The sequence below is a fragment of the Oryctolagus cuniculus genome, chromosome 5, assembly GCF_964237555.1.
Source record: "Oryctolagus cuniculus chromosome 5, mOryCun1.1, whole genome shotgun sequence".
In the NCBI taxonomy this organism is placed as follows: domain Eukaryota; kingdom Metazoa; phylum Chordata; class Mammalia; order Lagomorpha; family Leporidae; genus Oryctolagus; species Oryctolagus cuniculus.
The window spans coordinates 88,860,509-88,881,179 of record NC_091436.1 but is presented as its reverse complement, the minus strand read 5'-3'; the positions used below and the strand labels follow the sequence as shown (position 1 = coordinate 88,881,179).

The 20,671-nt window shown below is 41.8% G+C and overlaps 1 protein-coding gene across 1 annotated transcript; it reads left to right on the top strand.

Annotated features, from left to right (window-relative positions):
• The first annotated feature begins 6,663 nt into the window (after positions 1-6,663).
• Positions 6,664-9,833, top strand: PRSS35 (serine protease 35). The gene has a single exon (XM_002714553.5). The coding sequence runs from the start codon at positions 6,664-6,666 to the stop codon at positions 7,903-7,905; it is 1,242 nt and encodes a 413-aa protein (XP_002714599.2). The 3' UTR covers positions 7,906-9,833.
• Positions 9,834-20,671: the final 10,838 nt, after the last annotated feature.

Below are 20,671 nucleotides of genomic sequence, written 5' to 3'. Positions count from 1 at the left end.
AGGTCTCCTGTATGGGTGCAGGGGCCCAAGGACTTGGGCCATCTCCCACTGCTTTCCCAGGCCATTGCAGAGAGTGGGATCAGAAGTGGAGCAGCTGGGACTCAAACTAGTACCCACATGGGATGCCAGCACTGCAGACATTGGCTTTACCCGCTACATCACAGCACCAGCCCCCAAGTTTTAAAAAGTGGTTGTGCTGGGCCTCTGGCCTGGTGGTTAAGACACTGGTTAGGAGTCCCATGTTCCACGTTGGAGTTCCTGGGTTTGATCACTGGTTCCGTCTCCTGATTCCAGCATCCTGCTAATGTGGACCATGGGAGGCAGCAGTGATACCTCAAGTAGTTGGGTTCCTGCCACTCATGTGGGAGACCTAGATTGAGTTCCTGATTCTTGATGTTGGCCTTTGATTGTTGCAGGCATTTAAGGTACCAGAGGATGGATGCTTGCTCTGTTTGTCTCTTTGCCTCTCAAAAAAAGAAAAATTTTAAAACACAATAAAAAAAGTGCCTATGTAGTTTTTGTGTCCTAACATATGCATTAAGGTAGAATTTGGTGTTGGTCCTAGAGGGTCATTGGCCTTTGTAGTCCCTTACTCACATCAGCCCCCAGAAAATGTCTGATGGGGTAATGCAGAATGGCATCCATGGTGGCATACGATATGCATGCATATGGACAACTAGCTCACTATACGTCACACAGGACCAACCAGGTCAATAAAAAGGTGTGGGTAACTGTGACTTTGTCACCTGTGGAAGGGATGCAATTCAGTGTAGATTCTCTGATGATAAAATCAGCATTTTCATTTTCATTCATATATAGGACAATAATTAATTTGGAATAACCTTTCATTAATCTTATTGATTTACCTATGCTAGACTATAAATGTCTTAGGGTAAAGGTGTGGAAAAAAAGAAAGAGAGAAATTGGCCCTAGAATATAATTATGTTGTATTATAATAAAATTCTATACACTCTACACAAACTCACTAAAAAAATTAGGCTTTTCTTTTGCTGTGGATTGCTCCATTAGAGTAATTATTTTGATACTGACTTGGCCCCCTTTTAGGCTAAGGACTTGATGCAATTCCAGAATTCCTAATGTAGATCCAGGCTATAAATAAGGGACATGGAATGTAATTTAAGTGTTTTGTGGCGGGGTAATGTTTAATCACACTTAAGTTTAATAGTGATGAGAAAGATATATTACAAAGCCACAGATATTCATGGGAGTGAGTAATTAGGAAAGCATTCATTTGGGAGGTCTCTAAAGTGAAGCTGTCCTTGAGCAAACAAAACAGAACAAGGGAATCTGAGAGTTAGAAACTACCCTGAAATAAAATATTAACTGTAGTACTGACTTTTTAGAAAGCAACACATTCTCTAACTTTGGCTTATACATCATCTGTTTCAAAGTGATATTAATTCAACTATTGAAGTAGAATAATTATTACAAAGTAACATTTGTAGTGACTATATACTATGTTCTGGGCTCAATGATAGTTCTTCTACATATATAAGAAGTCCATGGTAATCAATGTATATTATGAAAAAAAATCATGCATGAATTTCAGAAAGTTTTTCATGAAAATAAACATATCTTGGTCAGGGAAGAAGGAGAGTGAGTAAGCTCTCCCATTCACTAATTCTTTGCTCAAATGCTGAACTAGGGAACTGGGAACTCAATCCAGGTCTCCCACATGGGTGACAGGGACCCAAGCACTTGAGCCATTATTTTGTGGCTCCCAGGGTCTGCATTAGCAGGAAGCTAGAATTTGGAGCGAGAGCTGGGACTTAAACCTAGGTACTCACATACTTGAACTTCTGGGCCAAATGCCTACCTCAAACTTAACTTTTCCGTAAACTTTTTGCAGTACCCTTATATCATCTCATTAAGTCTATCATGGTATAAGATTACTGGTATCCCCACTTTGCAGACAGGGAAAGTGCATGCTGGAGAGTTCATGAACTGCTCAAATTCATATGTCTTGGAAGTGGTAAAGATGGAAGTTGAACCCAAGTCTTCTCTATCCTTGGTCTATACTTTTAACCACTACACTGATAGATACACACGTGTTTTCAACAGCATCCTCACATTTCGAAAGGGTAATAGTAAGTCATCTCTTGCAGTTGTATGGTCATTTCCACTACAAGGCAAGGAACAAACGTGACATTATATCTGTTCCACCAGTAAGAGTTTATTTACATAGAAAGATGCCTTGCTTCCCCCTAATTCTCTTTTACTCTTTGTCTCATGATCCAACCCGTAATCAACTTCAAGTACACTGACTCATTGTGGATAGCATTAACTGCAACTTCACTTCATTAACCAAAATTAGCCTCTGAAGCCCCAAATCCAACCACCTGGGAAGTGCCAGCAAAGGCACTTATAACAGAAGCCAGGAGAACTGAGAAGGGTAAGGGAAGACATGGGCATTGCCAGCTGAGACTGTCTCGTTAGATCAATGAGCTGGTGCCACGAACTGTGGATTGCTCCATCAGTAAGAGCTATTATTTACATTACATTGACATTTCACCACAAGGCATACTTAGATTTCGCAAAGAAAGTGTACTCAAGCATTTGTCCAATTTTAAATTACAGGCCAAATTAGACAGGCCAACTAAATCCATGCCCTCTTATTACTGTGATTCTGAGGTCATGGTACAAGGCTCTGCCCTTCCCATGCCACGGATAGATGTGGGCACAGCTTTTACTCCTTTGGTGCCCTGAGCCGAACTCCCAACATGGAGTTGGGGACATTTCACATAAGCCTACTGAATTTGATTTTTTTTTTTCAGACATTTTAAATCACTTGTATAAAAGTTATGTTTGCTATTTATTAAATGATGAGCCATTCGATATTAACAGTTACCAAGAGGGTAAAAGAGCAGAGTCAGAATAAATCTATTTTGTGTGCAAAGATGAGGCAGATGTCATTTGAAACCTGGTTAAGCAATCATCCCTGGAAAGACCGCCTGCTGGGATGACTCAAGCAGCTGCAGCAGGGCCTTGGCTGCTGCGGTGGTGTGCAAACTTTGCTGAGTATCAGAGTCATCCGGAAGGCTGGGACACCTCCTCCCCAGGCTTCAGCACACTTGCTAAGAGTGGGTCTGGGGTTAAGTTCCGGGGCGAGGCTGAGATTACTGGCCTTGGGACTGTGATCGGAGAACCACTGGTTCGTGTATCTTCTAGGTCAGTAACTGCGATTTGGGCTCTGCACCACCATTCTTAACTGCTGCCAAGATGTGGAGTTGAGCAGATACCCAGTGAGAAAACTCGCTTTCTACCAAGCATGGTTTACGTTTTATTTATTTACTTATTTGAGACACACACACATACACAGAGGTGCCATCCACCTCTAATCCACACCCCTAATGCCCTTCCTGAAGCCAGGAAGTAGTATCCAAGTCTTCCACATAGGTGGCAGGAACCCAGTGACTTGAACCTTCACTGCTTTGTCTCCCAGGGGAGCCAGGTATTGAACCCAGGTATCGGATATGAGATGAAGGCATCTTAGCCACTGGGCTAAATGCTCCCCACCCCAAGCATGATTTAAAATTGACTGATGGTGTTGAAAATTTCAAAAGTGGGCCGGCGCCGCGGCTCAACAGGCTAATCCTCCGCCTTGCGGCGCCGGCACACCAGGTTCTAGTCCCGGTCGGGGCGCCGGATTCTGTCCCGGTTGCCCCTCTTCCAGGCCAGCTCTCTGCTGTGGCCAGGGAGTGCAGTGGAGGATGGCCCAAGTGCTTGGGCCCCGCACCCCATGGGAGACCAGGAGAAGTACCTGGCTCCTGCCATCAGATCAGCGTGGTGCGCCAGCCGCGGCAGCCATTGGAGGGTGAACCAACGGCAAAAAGGAAGACCTTTCTCTCTGTCTCTCTCTCTCACTGTCCACTCTGCCTGTCAAAAAAAAAAAAAAAAGGAAAATTTCAAAAGTATTGACTGAGGCCTCTAAGATAGTAGATTTAAGGTCAGTCTGACATATTGAAATGATCCTTAAATACAATTGAACGTATGGGCCTTTCTTTAAAAAGTCCAGCAGCAGGATTACAGCACAGGGCATATGTTTTGTTTGGTAAAGAGCAGGGGACATGGGGCCGGAGCTGTGGCTTAGCAGGTAAAGCTGCCGGCTGCAGTGCTGACATCGCAGATGGGTGCCGTTTTGAGCCCTGGCTGCTCCACTTCTGATCTAGCTCTCTGCTATGGCCTAGGAAAGCAGTGGAAGATGGCCCAAGTCCTTGGGGCTTTTCACCCGCATGGGAGAACTGGAAGAAGCTCCTAGCTTCAGATGGGTGCAGCTCTGGCCATTGCAGCCATCTGGGAAGTGAACCATCTGTGTGTGTGTGTGTGTGTGTGTATGTATCATCTCTGTTGGTCTGTTGATAAACTAGGAGCCATCAATACATCTCTGATTTTAGCTTTTTTTTTTTAAAGGTAAAGACATACTTCTTCATTTTGGGGTCTACCTTGTTAAGCAAGGACTCAGTAGTATGGCAGAATAGGCCCTGAGCCCTCTCATCTCCGGAGATGCCTGTGTTCAACTCTGCATCAGATGACTTTGTCTTTCTTGCCAGGGCACCCATCTTATGGGCGTACCCTGGCTCTGGGCCTTTGCAAAGTAGCTTGCTTTTCCATGCAGAGTTGATCAGAAAGTGTCCAGAGTGAAAGTATGGTAGGAATAACTTAACTGAATTGCCTATGCACTACACTATGTACAAATCATTCACTAAGCATCTATAGCGTAGCTACTGTTAAAAAAACCACGTTGAGCATAGCTCTCAATAGCGACCCAGAGTTTCAAATTTGCTGCTCCAGAGAATGTAACCACTACCCCCCAAGCAACAGCTGATAAGCGCCAGCTCTGCTAAACACATGTATTTGCATGCCAGTGGGCCCAGAGAAGAGGGAGAGGGCAAGAAAATATAAACAGAAGTGTGACACTTTCTTTTAAATACTGGCAACTCCAAGAAACTAAATAACACAAACTAATGGTCTTAAACGGTGAGACCCATGATGAAAAAGGAATTTACCTCATTGTTATCATGTTTTTCCAAAAGGCAAATCCAGAACCATCATCTGTGCTTTGTAAATTCTTACAGCTAATTTAACATACAATAAAACCCACGATAAAGCCCTGTTGAGTGTTGCTTTACCGGATGGTGGTTCCATACACAATTTTTTAAAAAAATGCTTGGTATGTTTCTCTTACTTTAGCATAGAATGGTCTGTGCTGTATATTTTCTTTTTATGACCAGGGGTTCTGTAAAAATCAAACAGGTCAATGGCAGATGAACCCATTTATTTGTTTCTAAAACCTCCACTGCTTTCAGAACATTATCCAGTGCTTTGCATTGTGTCTTCATTTCGGCAAGGTCTGCACATCCCATCTTCGGGAAATTGACTGTGTTCCAATGAATGCTTTTTGAACTCTGAGCTACACACTTACATTCTAAAGATGAGGAATTTATGATGCTGTTTTTAAGGAGCCAACCACGGAAAAGACCACAGTACATATGTTCTTATTTCTTTTCTTTTTCAAGATTTATTTATTTACTTTAAGTCAGAGTTACAGAGGGAGAGGGAGAGGGGGAGAAACAGCGAGAGAGAGAGAGAGAGACAGCTAGATCTTTTATCTGCTGGTTCACTCCCCAGATGAATGCAAGGGCCAGCGCTGGGCCAGGCAGAAACCAGGAGCCAAGAGCTTCATTTGAGTTTCCTACTTGGGTGCAGGGGCCCAGACACTTGGGCCATCTTCTGCTGCTTTTCCTAGGCCATTAGCAGGGAGCTGGATCAGAAGTGGAACAGGTGGGACATGACCTGGCACCATAGGGGATGCCGCACCTTTACGTGCTATGCAAGCAGCCACTTTACCTGCTACGCCACAATGGAGGCCCCTCCTATCTTTATTTCTAAATCATCTGGAAATTAGGTTGTTGGAAGGCTTAGGGAGGGAGGAAGAGTGTGATTTGGGCCACAAAGGGCCTTCTCCTGTTTTTTTTTTTTGTTTGTTTGTTTGTTTTTAATTTTTTGACAGGCAGAGTGGACAGTGAGAGAGAGAGAGACAGAGAGAAAGGTCTTCCTTTTGCCGTTGGTTCACCCCCCAATGGCCGCTGCGGCCGGCGCCCCGCGCTGATCTGATGGCAGGAGCCAGGTGCTTTTCCTGGTCTCCCATGGGGTGCAGGGCCCAAGGACTTGGGCCATCCTCCACTGTACTCCCTGGCCACAGCAGAGAGCTGGCCTGGAAGAGGGGCAACCGGGACAGAATCCGGCACCCTGACCAGGACTAGAACCCGGTGTGCCAGCGCCGCAAGGCGGAGGATTAGCCTAGTGAGCCGCGGCGCTGGCCCTGTTTTTTTTTAAACACTGAATTGCATGGGCAGAGAATGATTGGAGATGGTGGGTAGGGCTGGGCATAGGTGGGTTAGGGCTGGTGGAGGGAAAGTTGGGTGAAAAACAATGGATTGGTTCTGAAATTCTCTGTGAGCCACGTGCGGAGTGTTTAATACCAGTACTAAGTCAGGTTAAAGAAGAACTGCTGTTTGTTATGAAGGCACATTCAGAAGCCGATGGCCTAAGTGAAATGCTATATATAGCCCATTTGAAAAGGAAACATAACACTTCTCTTTCTTTTTTTCTATTTTTAAGGGAAAAAAATCAAAGAACAAAATGGAAAATATGCTCTTTTGGTTGATATTTTTCACCCCCGGGTGGACCCTCATTGCTGGATCTGCAATGGAACAGGATTTTACGTGGCACTTGAGGAAAATACCGCAGCTTGTCAGGGAAAGGACTTTCCGTCTCAGCAGCCCTGCGTTTGAGGCAGATGCTAAGATGATGGTAAGTGCAGTGTGTGGCATCGAATGCCAGAAAGAACTGCCAGCTCCCAGCCTGTCTGAGTTGGAGGAGTCTCTTTCATATGAGACCGTGTTTGAGAATGGCACCCGAACCTTAACCAGGGTGAAAGTCCAAGGTGAGCTCCTGGAACCCACGGACAATGTCAGCGCCACAGGAGCTTCAGTGCGGAAGAAGAGACAGGTGTACGGCACAGACAGTAGGTTCAGCATCTTGGACAAAAGGTTCTTAACCAATTTCCCCTTCAGCACGGCCGTGAAGCTCTCCACGGGCTGTAGTGGCATCCTTGTTTCCCCTAAGCACGTCCTAACTGCTGCCCACTGCGTCCACGATGGGAGGGAGTATATCAAAGGAAGTAAAAAGTTAAGAGTAGGTTTGCTGAAGATGAGAAATAAACGCAGGAACAAGAAACGCAGGGATTCTAAGAGGAGCCGAAGAGAAGCTAATGGCGGTGAGCAACAAGAAAGCACCAAAGAGAATCTGCAGGAGAGAGCCCAGGGAAGCAGGAGAAGGAAGGGATCTGGCCGGGGTCAGAGAGTGGCTGACGGGCGACCCTCCTTCCAGTGGACCCGTGTCAAGAATACCCACATTCCAAAAGGCTGGGCGAGAGGCCAGAGTGGGGACGTGACCCTGGACTTTGATTATGCTCTTCTGGAGCTGAAGCGGGCTCACAAGAAGAAATACATGGAACTAGGAATCAGTCCAGCCATCAAGAAGCTGCCTGGGGGAATGATCCACTTCTCCGGGTTTGATAATGACAGGGCTGATCAGCTGGTCTACCGGTTCTGCAGCGTGGCTGACGAATCCAACGATCTCCTCTATCAGTACTGCGATGCTGAGTCAGGCTCCACGGGCTCTGGGGTCTATCTGCGTCTGAAAGAGCCAGACAAAAAGAATTGGAAGCGCAAGATCATCGCCGTCTATTCAGGCCACCAGTGGGTGGATGTTCACGGTGTTCAGAAAGACTACAATGTCGCTGTACGCATCACCCCCCTCAAGTATGCCCAGATCTGCCTCTGGATTCATGGAAATGATGCCAACTGTGCTTACGGCTAAGAGACGCCTGTCACAAGGTCGTGTGTCATCCAAATTGCAGAGAGAACCAGTTCTTACTTCATAGGCTATGCCTGGACTTGAACCCTATCAATAGCATTTCAGCCTTTTTTTTTACACTTGATCTTAGCCAAAATGCCGAGAAGCAATTCAGCATTTTTTTTTTTACAAATTTACCATTTCAAAATTAGTTTTTCCTGTGTTTTTAAAAAAATGTTTAGCTACAGACATTGAAACTAGATGGGCCCTTCATTGCCAAGTGTATACTCTTTCCATGGTCATAGCTGTCATTGGTGGGAAATCTTTGTTTCTTTATGCCTTTTAGAAAATTAGACACTCTTTAAGACTTCATGCTGATACTATAAGTAATAAGTGATTTGTCATTGGACTTATTCTCAGGGTCCTGCTCTAAGAAGAATCTAATAGGATGTTGGCTGGGTGTTAAATGTGAAACTGCAACTACACAGGTGGACAGTGGACGCAGGAAGAATTGGATGGAGACGAGGATTTACAACGCACTCTGTGCTGTTCTTAGATGGAGCCATTCAGCACAGGCCCTCAGTGTTTCTATTGTATTTTCTGTTGGGTCTGAGAAATTCAGCTTTTTTAGGAATTACAAATCAAAAGAAACAGTAAACTTTACAAACAAAACGATCAGCTGTTTTACTGCTTTGAAAAATAGGAACTGTCGTGTGTATTTAGAAATGGGAGAAATGCTTTGTTCTGTGAAAGTCTAGTTTAGCAGCAGTGAAGCTGAGATAGTTAAAATCTCAGGTTTTTTGTTTAATACTCAAAATACAGACTTTGCATATATGCATAGGGAACATGGTCTACAACTTATGAATGGTCACGGATTAGAGGCCACATCATTTGATGCTATCCATTCTATGCTGTGTGTGGTGCTACATTTTTAGGATGAGGAATTCTGTAAGCCTTTTCAAGAGCGTTTCTCCCCTTACCAGAGTTCAGCATTCGGTTTTTTTTCTTTTTCTTTTTTGGACAGGCAGAGTTAGACAGTGAGAGAGAGAGAGAGAGAAAGGTCTTCCTTCCGTTGGTTCACCCCCCAAATGGCCGCTATGGCTGGTGCACTGCGCTGATCTGATGGCAGGAGCCAGGTACTTATCCTGGTCTCCCATGCGGGTGCAGGGCCCAAGCACCTGGGCCATCCCCAACTGCCTTCCCAGGCCACAGCAGAGAGCTGGCCTGGAAGAGGAGCAACCAGGACAGAACCCGGCGCCCCAACCGGGACTAGAACCCGGGGTGCTAGTGCCGCATGCGGAGGATTAGCCTAGTGAGCTGTGGTGCCAGCCAGAATTCAGCATTCTTAATAAGACCATAGCCAGACTATTTTGGTGACTGATGGGTAAATTTTAGATATGTCCTTTCCAAAACGTGAATATAATTCATAAAGGAAGGTGGTGATTATTTTCATTAGGGGTCAAGGCTACACACTCACCATGGCTGTCACATGGCCAAAGCAGAGTCCTGAGGCCTCTCTGGGGCAAAACACAAGGCAGGCACCTGATATGTAATTTTTGAAGAAACAGATATTTGCTGAGTGGCTGCATAGAGGGAGTTCGTTCACAGCACTCGTGTGAAGGATGTTAGTGATCCAGGGTCAAGTGCATCCTAAAATTCAGGCGTGGCAGGCCTGGTTTTTCATCCGCTCTTCCTTGTAGTTTCTCGGGTTGCATTCCCTTTTCATGTCACACTCCTGTAACTGTTTTCACCAGGGTTCAAACTTACTTTCCTTATCACTTTTTAATAATGAGGAGTTACACTCTTGACTGATATGCACATGGATATTTGATTACATCATAAGTGGTGCTGTAAATGGTGTCCTGAATAGCTGAAATTTTATACAAGTGCACACTCTTTTATAATGTGAATCTATTAAAAATTGTTCAATAAAAAATTTAAAAATAAGCCAATCAAAACTCTTACAATATCTGTATATATGTTTTGTGTATAAGGTTTCAGCAAGTATTAAATTAATTGTCCTTTACTTTACAAAAGTATTTAATTCTAAGCACATTTCAATGAGTAGCATTTTGTCATTGTTTCTAGTAGAGGAAGACTACTGACTCACAAGTTTTTTTTTTTTATATATTTATTTATTTGAAAGTCAGTCACAGAGAGCGAGTGAGGTATCTCCATCTGCAGGTTCATTCTCTAGTTGGCCACAATCGCCAGGGCTGAGCTAGGCCAAAGCCAGGAGCCAGGAACTTCACGCAGGTCTCTCATATGGATAGTAGGAGCCCAAACACTTCCACCATCCTTCAATGCCTTTCCCAGGCCATGAACAGGGAGCTGGATCAGAAATGGACCAGCTGGGACGTGAATCACTGCTCCTATGGGATGCCGGTGTTGTAGGCAGTGGCTTTACCAACTATGCCACAACACCAGCGCCTTGACTCAAAAGTTTTAACCAAATATTTTCTGGGGAAACTCTTCTGTGATCGCAGCAACTAAAAATGTTTCAATGTCAATTTTACGTACTTACACATAAGTACAAACATTCTCCACCTGAGATTCTTTGAACCTGTTACTGGATTTTAAGAAAGTTCAACATAACTTGGCATGCTTAGTATAGCACTTTTGTGTTTAAGGTTAAACTCTGAATATATATAATTAACTTAAAAATCATTGTCCAATACAGTTTTCAAAAATATAAAATTTAGGTAATTTGATTTGCAGTTTTATTTTCTTCTTTAATTCTTTCATGCTGTCCTCTTTTCTGAGTATATCCTGAATCTTATATGACCTACTTGGGATCACTAAAGCATACTATATTAACCACAAAGTTTTGTCTCACATACTTTTTCTATTATGCTTATGAGAGTTGAGATATGAAACTTAAATTCACTTCTCTAAACAAACACCACACTCGTTCAATATGATGTCTACCGTGTGCAAAAGACTACACCAATTTATTGCTTTGAAAATCTCATCAGTGATTGAATTCAAATAACTTCATTAAACAACTGAAATGGAAAACTCAGTTTTTTTCTTTACATACTCTGTTTTTTTTATATCAAATGTTATTTTTTATATCAAATGGGTATACGTAGGCAGAGCAACTTCACATTTTTTTCCATTTTGATATGCCTCTTAGTTAAATCCAATTTTTAATTTTGAAAAAGATTTCAATGTATATATGACTATCTTGGTCTGTTTGCACTGCTTTAAAACATACCTTAAAACAGGAACTCATAATAAACAGTAGAAATCTACTGCTCATAGTTCTGGAGGCTGGGAAATCCAGGTTCAGCACACCAGCAATTTGGGGCCAGGTCTGAACCTACTAATGGCGCCTTCTTTGTCTTCTTGTGTTGGAAGGGGTGCACAAGCTCCCCCAGCCTCCTTGTTGTAACAAGGCACAGATCCCACTCATGACGATGACGGCCTCGTAACATACATACCTGCTAAAGACCCCTTGTGGGGATGGCAAACATTCAAATCATGGCAAAAACCAACATCACTGTTAGAGACTCATTTTACCCTTCTTATAGTAGATCAAAGAATTCTTTGGGATTCTTATTTCATAGAAACAATCTCAGGATTACAAGAAACCATAAAAGATCATCTGGTTTAAGTCTGTATTTTAAGTTTCAATCTTTGTCCAGTAATAAGAAAATGAGTTATTCACCATTTACATATGTTTAGTTATTAAAAATAATTCAGGAACATAACATTGTTTTAGCTTAAATTATTCAGTTTGCTACATACTGTAAACATGACTCTTTTATCTTTCATTTTGATCCAATGTTGAGCATTTAAATTACTCATGTCTTTGACCCTATTCTAAGAAACCAGGTATTTCATCAAAATGAACTGTGATTACTAATTAATACTATTGGGTTAAGGTAACTGAATCAAGCACCAAACATTACAAAGATATGACCTACAGCAATAAATAACCTAAAATACCATTATGATTCTTTAGTGTGGTTTCAAATAACAAATATATTTTGTCTACTGATTTTAAAAAATACCTGGCAGGCATAAAAATACTTTCATGAAAACATCTTTCACTGAAAATGATTAGAAAAATAAGCTTCAGCTATTTAACAGGAGAACATTCTCAATAAATTGATTTTTCCAGCTGAGTCACTGCATAGATGAGAATACTTTGGAATTTTTTGACAGAACTGAACACAGATGAGTTTGGAAAATTCCTTGAGGCTTTTGTTCAGCCTAATTACCACTCTTTTCCCTTACTTTTCTATATATTTTACATTTATCTTCATCAGTGATTTATAATACACCACACATTTCACTCATCTAGAACTTACTGTTTTCATCATTCCAAGTATCCAAGGTATAACAAAAAATACTAACCCCAAATATTTGTCTTCTGAATAATCAGAGTATATGGAACAATATCAGTTTTACTCTGGAAATGCTATTAACTAGTTTATCTGATTTCCAAATTAATTAGAAGACAGCTGTTGAGGCAAGTCTGTGACAGCCCCAAGAAGTGACAGACTAACAGGAGGCTGCATTATTAAGCTATTTTTGAAAACTAAAAATTATACAAGAAATATGAAATCAGAGCATTTTAGAGTTACTGAGCTGTGCACCATACTTGCCTGGGAAGGCATACAAGAATACGTTTATAATGATGACTGAATAATCTATACAAAAATAAGTTATAATCAGTATGAGTTTTGTAAGGCATTATAGAAAAACTCTTCAAAAAGCTTCGCATTTTTTAAAGTCATGTATAAAGGATGAGCAATATCAGTGGTTCACAGAATTTACTTGGTTTTGCAGTAAAATGAAATTCTAACCTCAAAAGTCAAGGCAAAAATCCTCCTCAAATATTTTGGTAAACCCTCATAATTCTTAACATTTCAAATATCTGAGTATTTTGGAGGTTAATGTGTGTTATTCAAAGGTCAAAAGTTGTCCTACAGCTGTGCCCATTTATGCACACATCCAATGCTGTGACACTTGGAGCAACTCTGGTGTGACAGAACAAAGTCAGGATGCAGAATCACATGCCTGTCACTGTCTTACCACAGTGAAGCACCTTGCATTATAATTAGTATTATGAGATTGTAGGAATTACCTAACATAACAGTTGCATAATAATCTAGTTGCACCCCATCATATCTCATTTTTGGGAAAGACAGACTGGGATTTCCCAAGTTAAGTGCAGAGATCAGCAATCGTGTATCCCTGAAGAACCCGTGAGTGTGCTTGAGTGTGCGCTGGTATCTGTTGAGGGGACAGGGGGATGTCGCAATCTCCACCTCGGAAACTAGACATCTCCCCCCATCACCATGTTACTCCTATCTTTCAGCTACTGGGGTTTTGGTACAGCCAACAACGCAATACTCCACTAAGGGGCTTGCCTCCTCTCAGCTGGATAAGCAATCCAGGGACCTCCGAGCTACTGTAATCTAACACCAGATGCACTTGAGGCTTCTGGAAGGTAAGGAAGAGAAGCCTCGTTCTGTTCTGGTCTGCTTTCCTTCACCAGGCCTCCCTCCTAGTAACTGACAGGAATCAAGGGTTTGCAATTTTATTCAGAATTTAAACTAACCCAGATTCTAGATCACAAAACAGCTTATATCTCAGGGTACAGAAGAAAAGATTATCCCGATATACAGAGGATTTTTTTCCCCCTTAAAACTACTTTATGGGGCTGGCACTGTGGCATGGCAGGTAAGGCCGCTGCCTGCAGTGCCGACATCTCCTATGGGTACCGGTTTGAGTCCTGGCTACTCCACTTCCGATCCCGCTCTCTGCAATGGCCTGGGAAAGCAGTGAAAGATGGCCCAAGACCTTGGGCCCCTGCACCCACGTGGGAGACTCAGAAGAAGCTCCTGGCTCCTGGCTTCAGATTGGCACAGCTCAGGCTGTTGTAGCCAACTGGGGAATGAACCAGTGGATGGAAGACACACCCCCCGCCAACTCTGTAACTCTGACTTTCAAATAAATAAATAAATCTTTAAAAAAAACTATCTTAAAGGAATCAGTTGTTAGAAAACTTTGCAACTAATAATCTTTTTTTATTCTTTTTCTTATTTTTTTATTTAGTAAATATAAATTTCCAAAGTACAGTTTATGGATTACAATGGCTCCCCCCCCCCAATAATTTCCCTCCACTCACACCCCTCCCATCTCCCGCTACCTCTCCCATTCCATTCACATCAAGATTCATTTTCAATTATCTTTATATACAGAAGATCGATTTAGTATGTATTAAGTAAAGATTTCATCAGTTTGCACCCACACAGAAACACAAAGTGTAAAATACTGTTTCAGTACTAGTTATAGCATTACTTCACATTAGACAACACATTAAGGACAGATCCCACATGAGAAGTAAGTACACAGTGACTCCTGTTGTTGACTTAACAATTTGATACTCTTGTGTATGGCGTCAGTAATCTCCCTAGGCTCTAGTCATGAGTTGCCAAGGCTATAGAAGCCTTTTGAGTTCGCTGACTTCGATCTTATTCCGATAGGGTCATAGTCAAAGTGGAAGTTCTCTCCTCCCTTCAGAGAAACGTACCTCCTTCTTTGGTGGCCCTGTTCTTTCCACTGGGATCTCACTCGCAGAGATCTTTCATTTAGGTCGTCTTTTTTTTTTTTTTTTTTTTTTTTTCCAGAGTGTCTTGGCTTTCCATGCCTAAAATACTCTCATGGGCTCTTCGGCCAGATCCGAATGCCTTAAGGGCTGATTCTGAGGCAGAGTGCTATTTAGGACATCTGCCATTCTATGAGTCTCCTGTGTATCCTGCTTCCGATGATGGATCGTTCTCTCCCTTTTTTATTCTATCAGTTAGTATTTGCAGACACTAGTCTTGTTAATGTGATCCCTTTGACTCTTAGACCTATCAGTGTGATCAATTGTGAACTGAAATTGATCATTTGGACTAGTGAGATGGCATTGATACATGCCACCTTGATGGGACTGTATTGGAATCCCCAGGCACGTTTCTAACTCTACCATTTGGGGCAAGTCCGATTGAGCATATCTCAAATTGTACATCTCCTCCCTCTCTTATTCCCACTCTTATATTTAACAGGGATCACTTTCAGTTAAAATTTAAACACCTAAGAATAATTGTGTGTTAATCACAGAGTTCAACCAATAGTACTAGAACAAAGCAAAAAAAAAAATACTAAAAGGGATAAAGTATTACATCAACAATCAGGACAAGAGCTGATCAAGTCACTGTTTCTCATAGTGTCCGTTTCACTCCAACAGGTTTCCCCTTTGGTGCTCAGTTAGTTGTTGCCAATCAGGGAGAACATATATTTGTCCCTTTGGGATTGGCTTAATTCACTCAGCATAATGTTTTCCAGATTCCTCCATCTTGTTGCAAATGACTGGATTTCATTGTTTTTGACTGCTGTATAGTATTCCATAGAGTACATGGCCCATAATTTCTTTATCCAGTCTACTGTTGATGGGCATTTAGGTTGATTCCAGGTCTTAGCTATCATGAATTGAGGTGCAATAAACATGAATGCGCAGATAGCTCTTGTATTTGCCAATTTCATTTCCTTTGGGTAAATTCCAAGGAGTGGGATGGCTGGGTTGAATGGTAGGGTTATCTTCAGGTTTCTGAGGAATCTCCAGACTGACTTCCATAGTGGATTAACCAGTTTGCATTCCCTCCAACAGTGGGTTAGTGTCCCTTTTTCCCCACATCCTCACCAGCATCTGTTATTGGTAGATTTCTGAATGTGAGCCATTCTAACCGGGGTGAGGTGAAACTTCATTGTGGTTTTTATTTGCATTTCCCTGATTGCTAGTGATCTTGAACATTTTTTCATGTGCCTGTTGGCCATTTGGATTTCCTCTTTTGAAAAATGTCTATTGAGGTCCTTGGCCCATCTCTTCAGTGGGTTGTTTGTTTTGATGTTGTGGAGTTTCTTGATTTCTTTGTAGATTCTGGTTATCAACCCTTTATCTGTTGCATAGTTTGCAAATATGTTTTCCCATTCTGTTGGTTGTCTCTTCACTCTCCTGACTGTTTCTTTTGCAGTACAGAAACTTCTCAATTTGATGCAATCCCAAATGTTAATTTTGGCTTTGACTGCCTGTGCTTCTAGGGTCTTTTCCAAGAAGTCTCTGCCAGTACTTATATCTTGCAGGGTTTCTCCAATGTTCTCTAATGATATGATGGTGTCAGGTCATAGATTTAACTCTTTAATCCATGTTGAGTGAATTTTTGTGTAAGGTGAAAGGTAGGGGTCTTGCTTCATGATTCTGCACATGATAATCCAATTTTCCCAGCACCGTTTATTGAATAGACTGTCCTTACTCCAGGGATTGGTTTTAGATCCTTGATCAAATATAAGTTGGCTGTAGATGTTTGGATTGATTTCTGGTGTTTCTATTCTGTTCCATTGGTCTATCCATCTGTTTCTGTACCAGTACCATGCTGTTTTGATTACAACTGCCCTGTAGTATGTCCTGAAATCTGGTATTGTGATGCCTCCAGCTTTGTTTTTGTTGTACAAGATTGCTTTAGCTATTCGAGGTCTCCTGTGTCTCCATATGAATTTCAGCATCATTTTTTTCCAGATCTGAGAAGAATGTCTTTTATATTTTGATTGGTATTGCATTGAATCTGTAAATTGCTTTTGGGAGAATGAACATTTTGATGATATTGATTCTTCCAATCCATGAGCATGGAAGATTTTTCCATTTTTTGGTATCCAGAATTTCTTTCTTTAAGGTTTTGTAATTTTCATCGTAGAGATCCTTAACATCCTTGGTTAAGTTTATTCCAAGGTATTTGATTGTTTTTGTAGCTATTGTGAACAGGATTGATCTTAGAAGTTCTTCCTCAGCCGTGGCATTGCCTGTGTATGTATCATCTGCCTCTTTGCAGATGATATGATTCTTTATTTAGGGGATCCAAAGAACTCTACTAAGAGACTACTGGAACTCATAGAAGAGTTTGGCAAAGTAGCAGGATATAAAATCAATGCACAAAAATCAACAGCCTTTGTATACACAGGCAACTAATAATCTTAAAAGACAAATTTTTAATAAACTTTTTGTAATATTTATAACACCTGTAATACCTACAAAAGTGCTATTTTTATTTCTTTAAAAAATCAGGATGGGCTTAGTGTCAAGATTTTACCTCAGAAAAAAGTACCACTTTATCAAGCAATTGCCTAAAATTAAAAGCATGTGATTCTGAGGAAGAACGGCATTTTCTATTCTGCCACTGCACTTGGAACATTTGCTTTGTGGCCTGGAAAAACAAGTGACACTATTGTACCCACCATATGGGCAGTTGGCTCTTCATGGAGACCAGCATATGACTGATGTGGCTCTAGGAACGGATGTCCTGGGCAGCCATCAGCCCGCATGCATAGCAACATCTCCTTCCTGCACTTACGCCCAAATTAAAGTTCATTTTTGTTGGAAACTAGAATATCATAATGCCATCCAAACCACCTTTTCATGAATAGTAACTAAATGCCTCAATTCTTAGTCCACATGAAACAAAATACTTTTTGTGGCCTTTCTATTCTGAGGTATTTCAAAACTGTATCTGTTGTTAGAATCATGTATAACACTCAAATAGAGCTGCACACTGTACTTAGGATATTTCAGTCTTGCCCTTTACACAGCCTGGTTGTTCCCAAATTTGGCTGCTCAAAGGAATGACCTAGGGATTTGTTTGGAGAAAAGCAGATTCTAAAGCCCCACTAAGTTCTATCCTGGAATCCCTCATAGTGGACCCAAGGACATGTATTTGATAAAGCTCTCCATGCTCTGCCAGATGATCATCAGGCTTGAGAGCAGCTGTCCTGGCCAGCCTTTCCTAAAGGAATTATTTCCTCCACAGCATTACTTCTGAGTTCAGTGCTGTTTGTCTCTCTCTTCTAGATTAGTTTTTTTCCCTGCATTTATATATATATATATTTTTTTCTTGTATAAACTCCCTTAAATACTTTGGCAAGGAGGATGGAGTTATATACTACTAAACATATAGATGGCATTATTTTCAGTATTTTTATAAAATGGAAATATATTTTAGCAACAGCACTGCCATGACAGTTTCCCTATTGTAAGAAATGAGTCAAAGTTACAAAACTACTGGACATATACACTCATTCTATAACATCCAATTAAAAAGGTAATATTGTTTATTTCCTGGAAATTGGATACTATATTCGCTTATTATTCATAGTCCACCCTATGATATAGGATAATTCAATTCAATACGGCTCAACAAACTTTTAGAGTTCAATCTTAAGTTTTAGGATACAGAGTTAAGTTCTAGATTCTACCTTCCTACAGTGAATTCATAAGCCAGTAAGGAAGTCAAGGGTGTGTGTATGTGTGTGTTAGAAAAAGTGAAGTAAGTAGAGGATGTTGAAAGAACACACCTGGAAAGCAGCAACTGGGTTGGGGTGGGGGGGCAGACATGATGAAAAGAAAGGTTTCCTAGAAGTGACACCAGGTTGGGTTTTGAAGGATAAATTCTGCCTGCTAGCTTGTCAATAGGGAGCAGGAGGAGAGTAGAGGGCACCCATGGGGGAAGAAGTACCTTATATAAAGGTGTGGATGGGTGACACTGCATGTCACATGTGTGTTTAGGAAACAGTATTTTGAGATTGCTGTTACAGGAGGTTAGCATCTCTTAGTGATGAGGAATGACAAGAAAAGAGGCTTCCAAGCTAGACCTGCACCAGTTCATAGAAGGCCTTGGATGGCAACTAGAGTCCTTGAACTTTAACCTTTAGAGGACAAGGGATTCATGCAAGTTGTTAAAGTAGGGAAACCTAAACAAACAGGAATTTTGAGACGGAAACCTTCCGGTAGTACTATTTGAGTTGGATTGGGGTGTGTATGGATAAGGTTAGGCTAAAGGCAAAGGGTACAACAAAGAGACTGCTATATTCACCCCCTGGGCCTGCAGCCTCTAAACAGCCACTGTTAAGGCCCCTTGGTTTTGGAGGCTGAGGTCCAAAGGTGCCTCCTCTGTCACTCTCACACGCTGGGCCAGGCACCGCCTCCAGGTGCACACAGGGAGCTCCGGTCCTGCCCTCCGAGGCGGCCCTGGGGGCTGACACAGGACTGGTCAGCTGTGCATCCATAGCCTTTAGCAAGAGATGAACCATGGCGGCTGAGATTGAAGTGGGCGTCACGAGGCCCCTTCCCCTTGTTTCCTTCCAGGAGGGGCCTGGAGAGCAGAGGAAGGGAGCATCTTTAGAAAGTCCTCTGTGCCCCAGGGGTGTGTGTACCTGAGCAGGGCGTGCGCTTTGTGGCTTCTTCCATTCGAGGTTGCCTGACTGGGCAAGAGGGAGATTCTAACCCAGACACGAAGTTAGTTTCAAATACTAGTTAATGAGTCTGTTTTTCAGGCTGGCGCCACGGCTTGCTAGGCTAATCCTCTGTCTCTGGTGCTGGCACCCCAGGTTCTGGTCCTGCTTGGGGTGCCAGATTCTGTCCCAGTTGCTCCTCTTCCAGTCCAGCTCTCTGCTGTGGCCTGGGAGTGCAGTGGAGGATGGCCCAAGTGCTTGGGCCCTGCACCCCATGGGAGACCAGGAGGAAGCACCTGGCTCCTGGCTTCTGATCGGCACCGGCCGTAGCAGCCATTAGGGGAGTGAACCAATGGAAGGAAGACCTTTCTCTTTGTCTCTCTCTCTCTCACTTCTAACTCTGCCTGTGGGAAAAAAAAAAAAAAGAGTCTATTTTTCTTCCTTTTTTTTTTTTTTTTTTTTTTTTTTGTGCATAGGCTGGTAATCTAGGACCTATGTGTGAACAACTTTCTGTGACTGTTTCTTTTGTACTTGGTTGACTTGGGTTGGTATGAGACCGTCTATTTAAGTTCCTCGAACACTCTGCATCCCCAGTGTGTGTGAATGACTGAGGCTCTGTAACTTAAGGGACATTTGTGTTTGTGTGAGTAGAGGTATTTGATGGGGTCAGAGAAGCCAACAAAAGGAAAAAAAAAAAAAAGAGGGAGAGAGAGAGACTGCTTGTATTAGGGAAGTGACAGTGAGAGTGGCAGGAGAGGGTAACTGGTGAGATACTCAGAGAGCAGAGCGTTGAGTGGACTTAGTCGTTGACTAGAGAGGAGTTGAAGGTGTCAGGTCACCCAAACTTCTGGCTTGGAAAACTGGGAAGACAGTAGGACCTCCAACCAAGACAGGGAAACTAGGCTCGAGGACAATGATAAGGAGCTCATTTTAGAGATGTATGCTAAAAAAGTTATAGGAAATGTATCAGTGAAGTTAACAATACCTATATTTGAAGAAAGCAATGGAAAGAAACTTACCTACAAACATTATATGCTTCTAAAATGAATGAATCCATTAATTAACATATAACATGTTGGTCATTTATCTATATTTTTCTTGAACCCAACCAAACAGTAATCATATTTTTGTACTAATCAAGACAGTCCTTTAAAGTTATCTTTGAAGCCATGTATGTATGTTTTTTGAAAGAAGAAAAATATTTTCTAAAAATATGGTCCAAGTTTACATCTGAAATATTACACACTGGTCACAACACCCTCCATTGTTTTTTAATAGACCACTAAAATCTATGTGACCAAAATAGCAGTTGACTTAAAAAATAACTCCAGCTTTCTTACACACATATTTATAAAGCTTTTCACAGTGTAATACTTATCTCCCTGCTTAGGTTTCACAAATATAATTATACATTATAAAGTTAGTTGATTTACCCCAAAGATGTTCCTTACTTTGAAAGGGAGAGAAGTAGCACAGGATATTGAGTACTTGGAAAAGAACTGAATGTTAAATGATG

Bases quoted from the DNA above. Each gene is read 5' to 3' on its own strand.
- PRSS35 (XM_002714553.5), top strand. From the start codon at position 6,664: ATGGAAAATATGCTCTTTTGGTTGATATTTTTCACCCCCGGGTGGACC.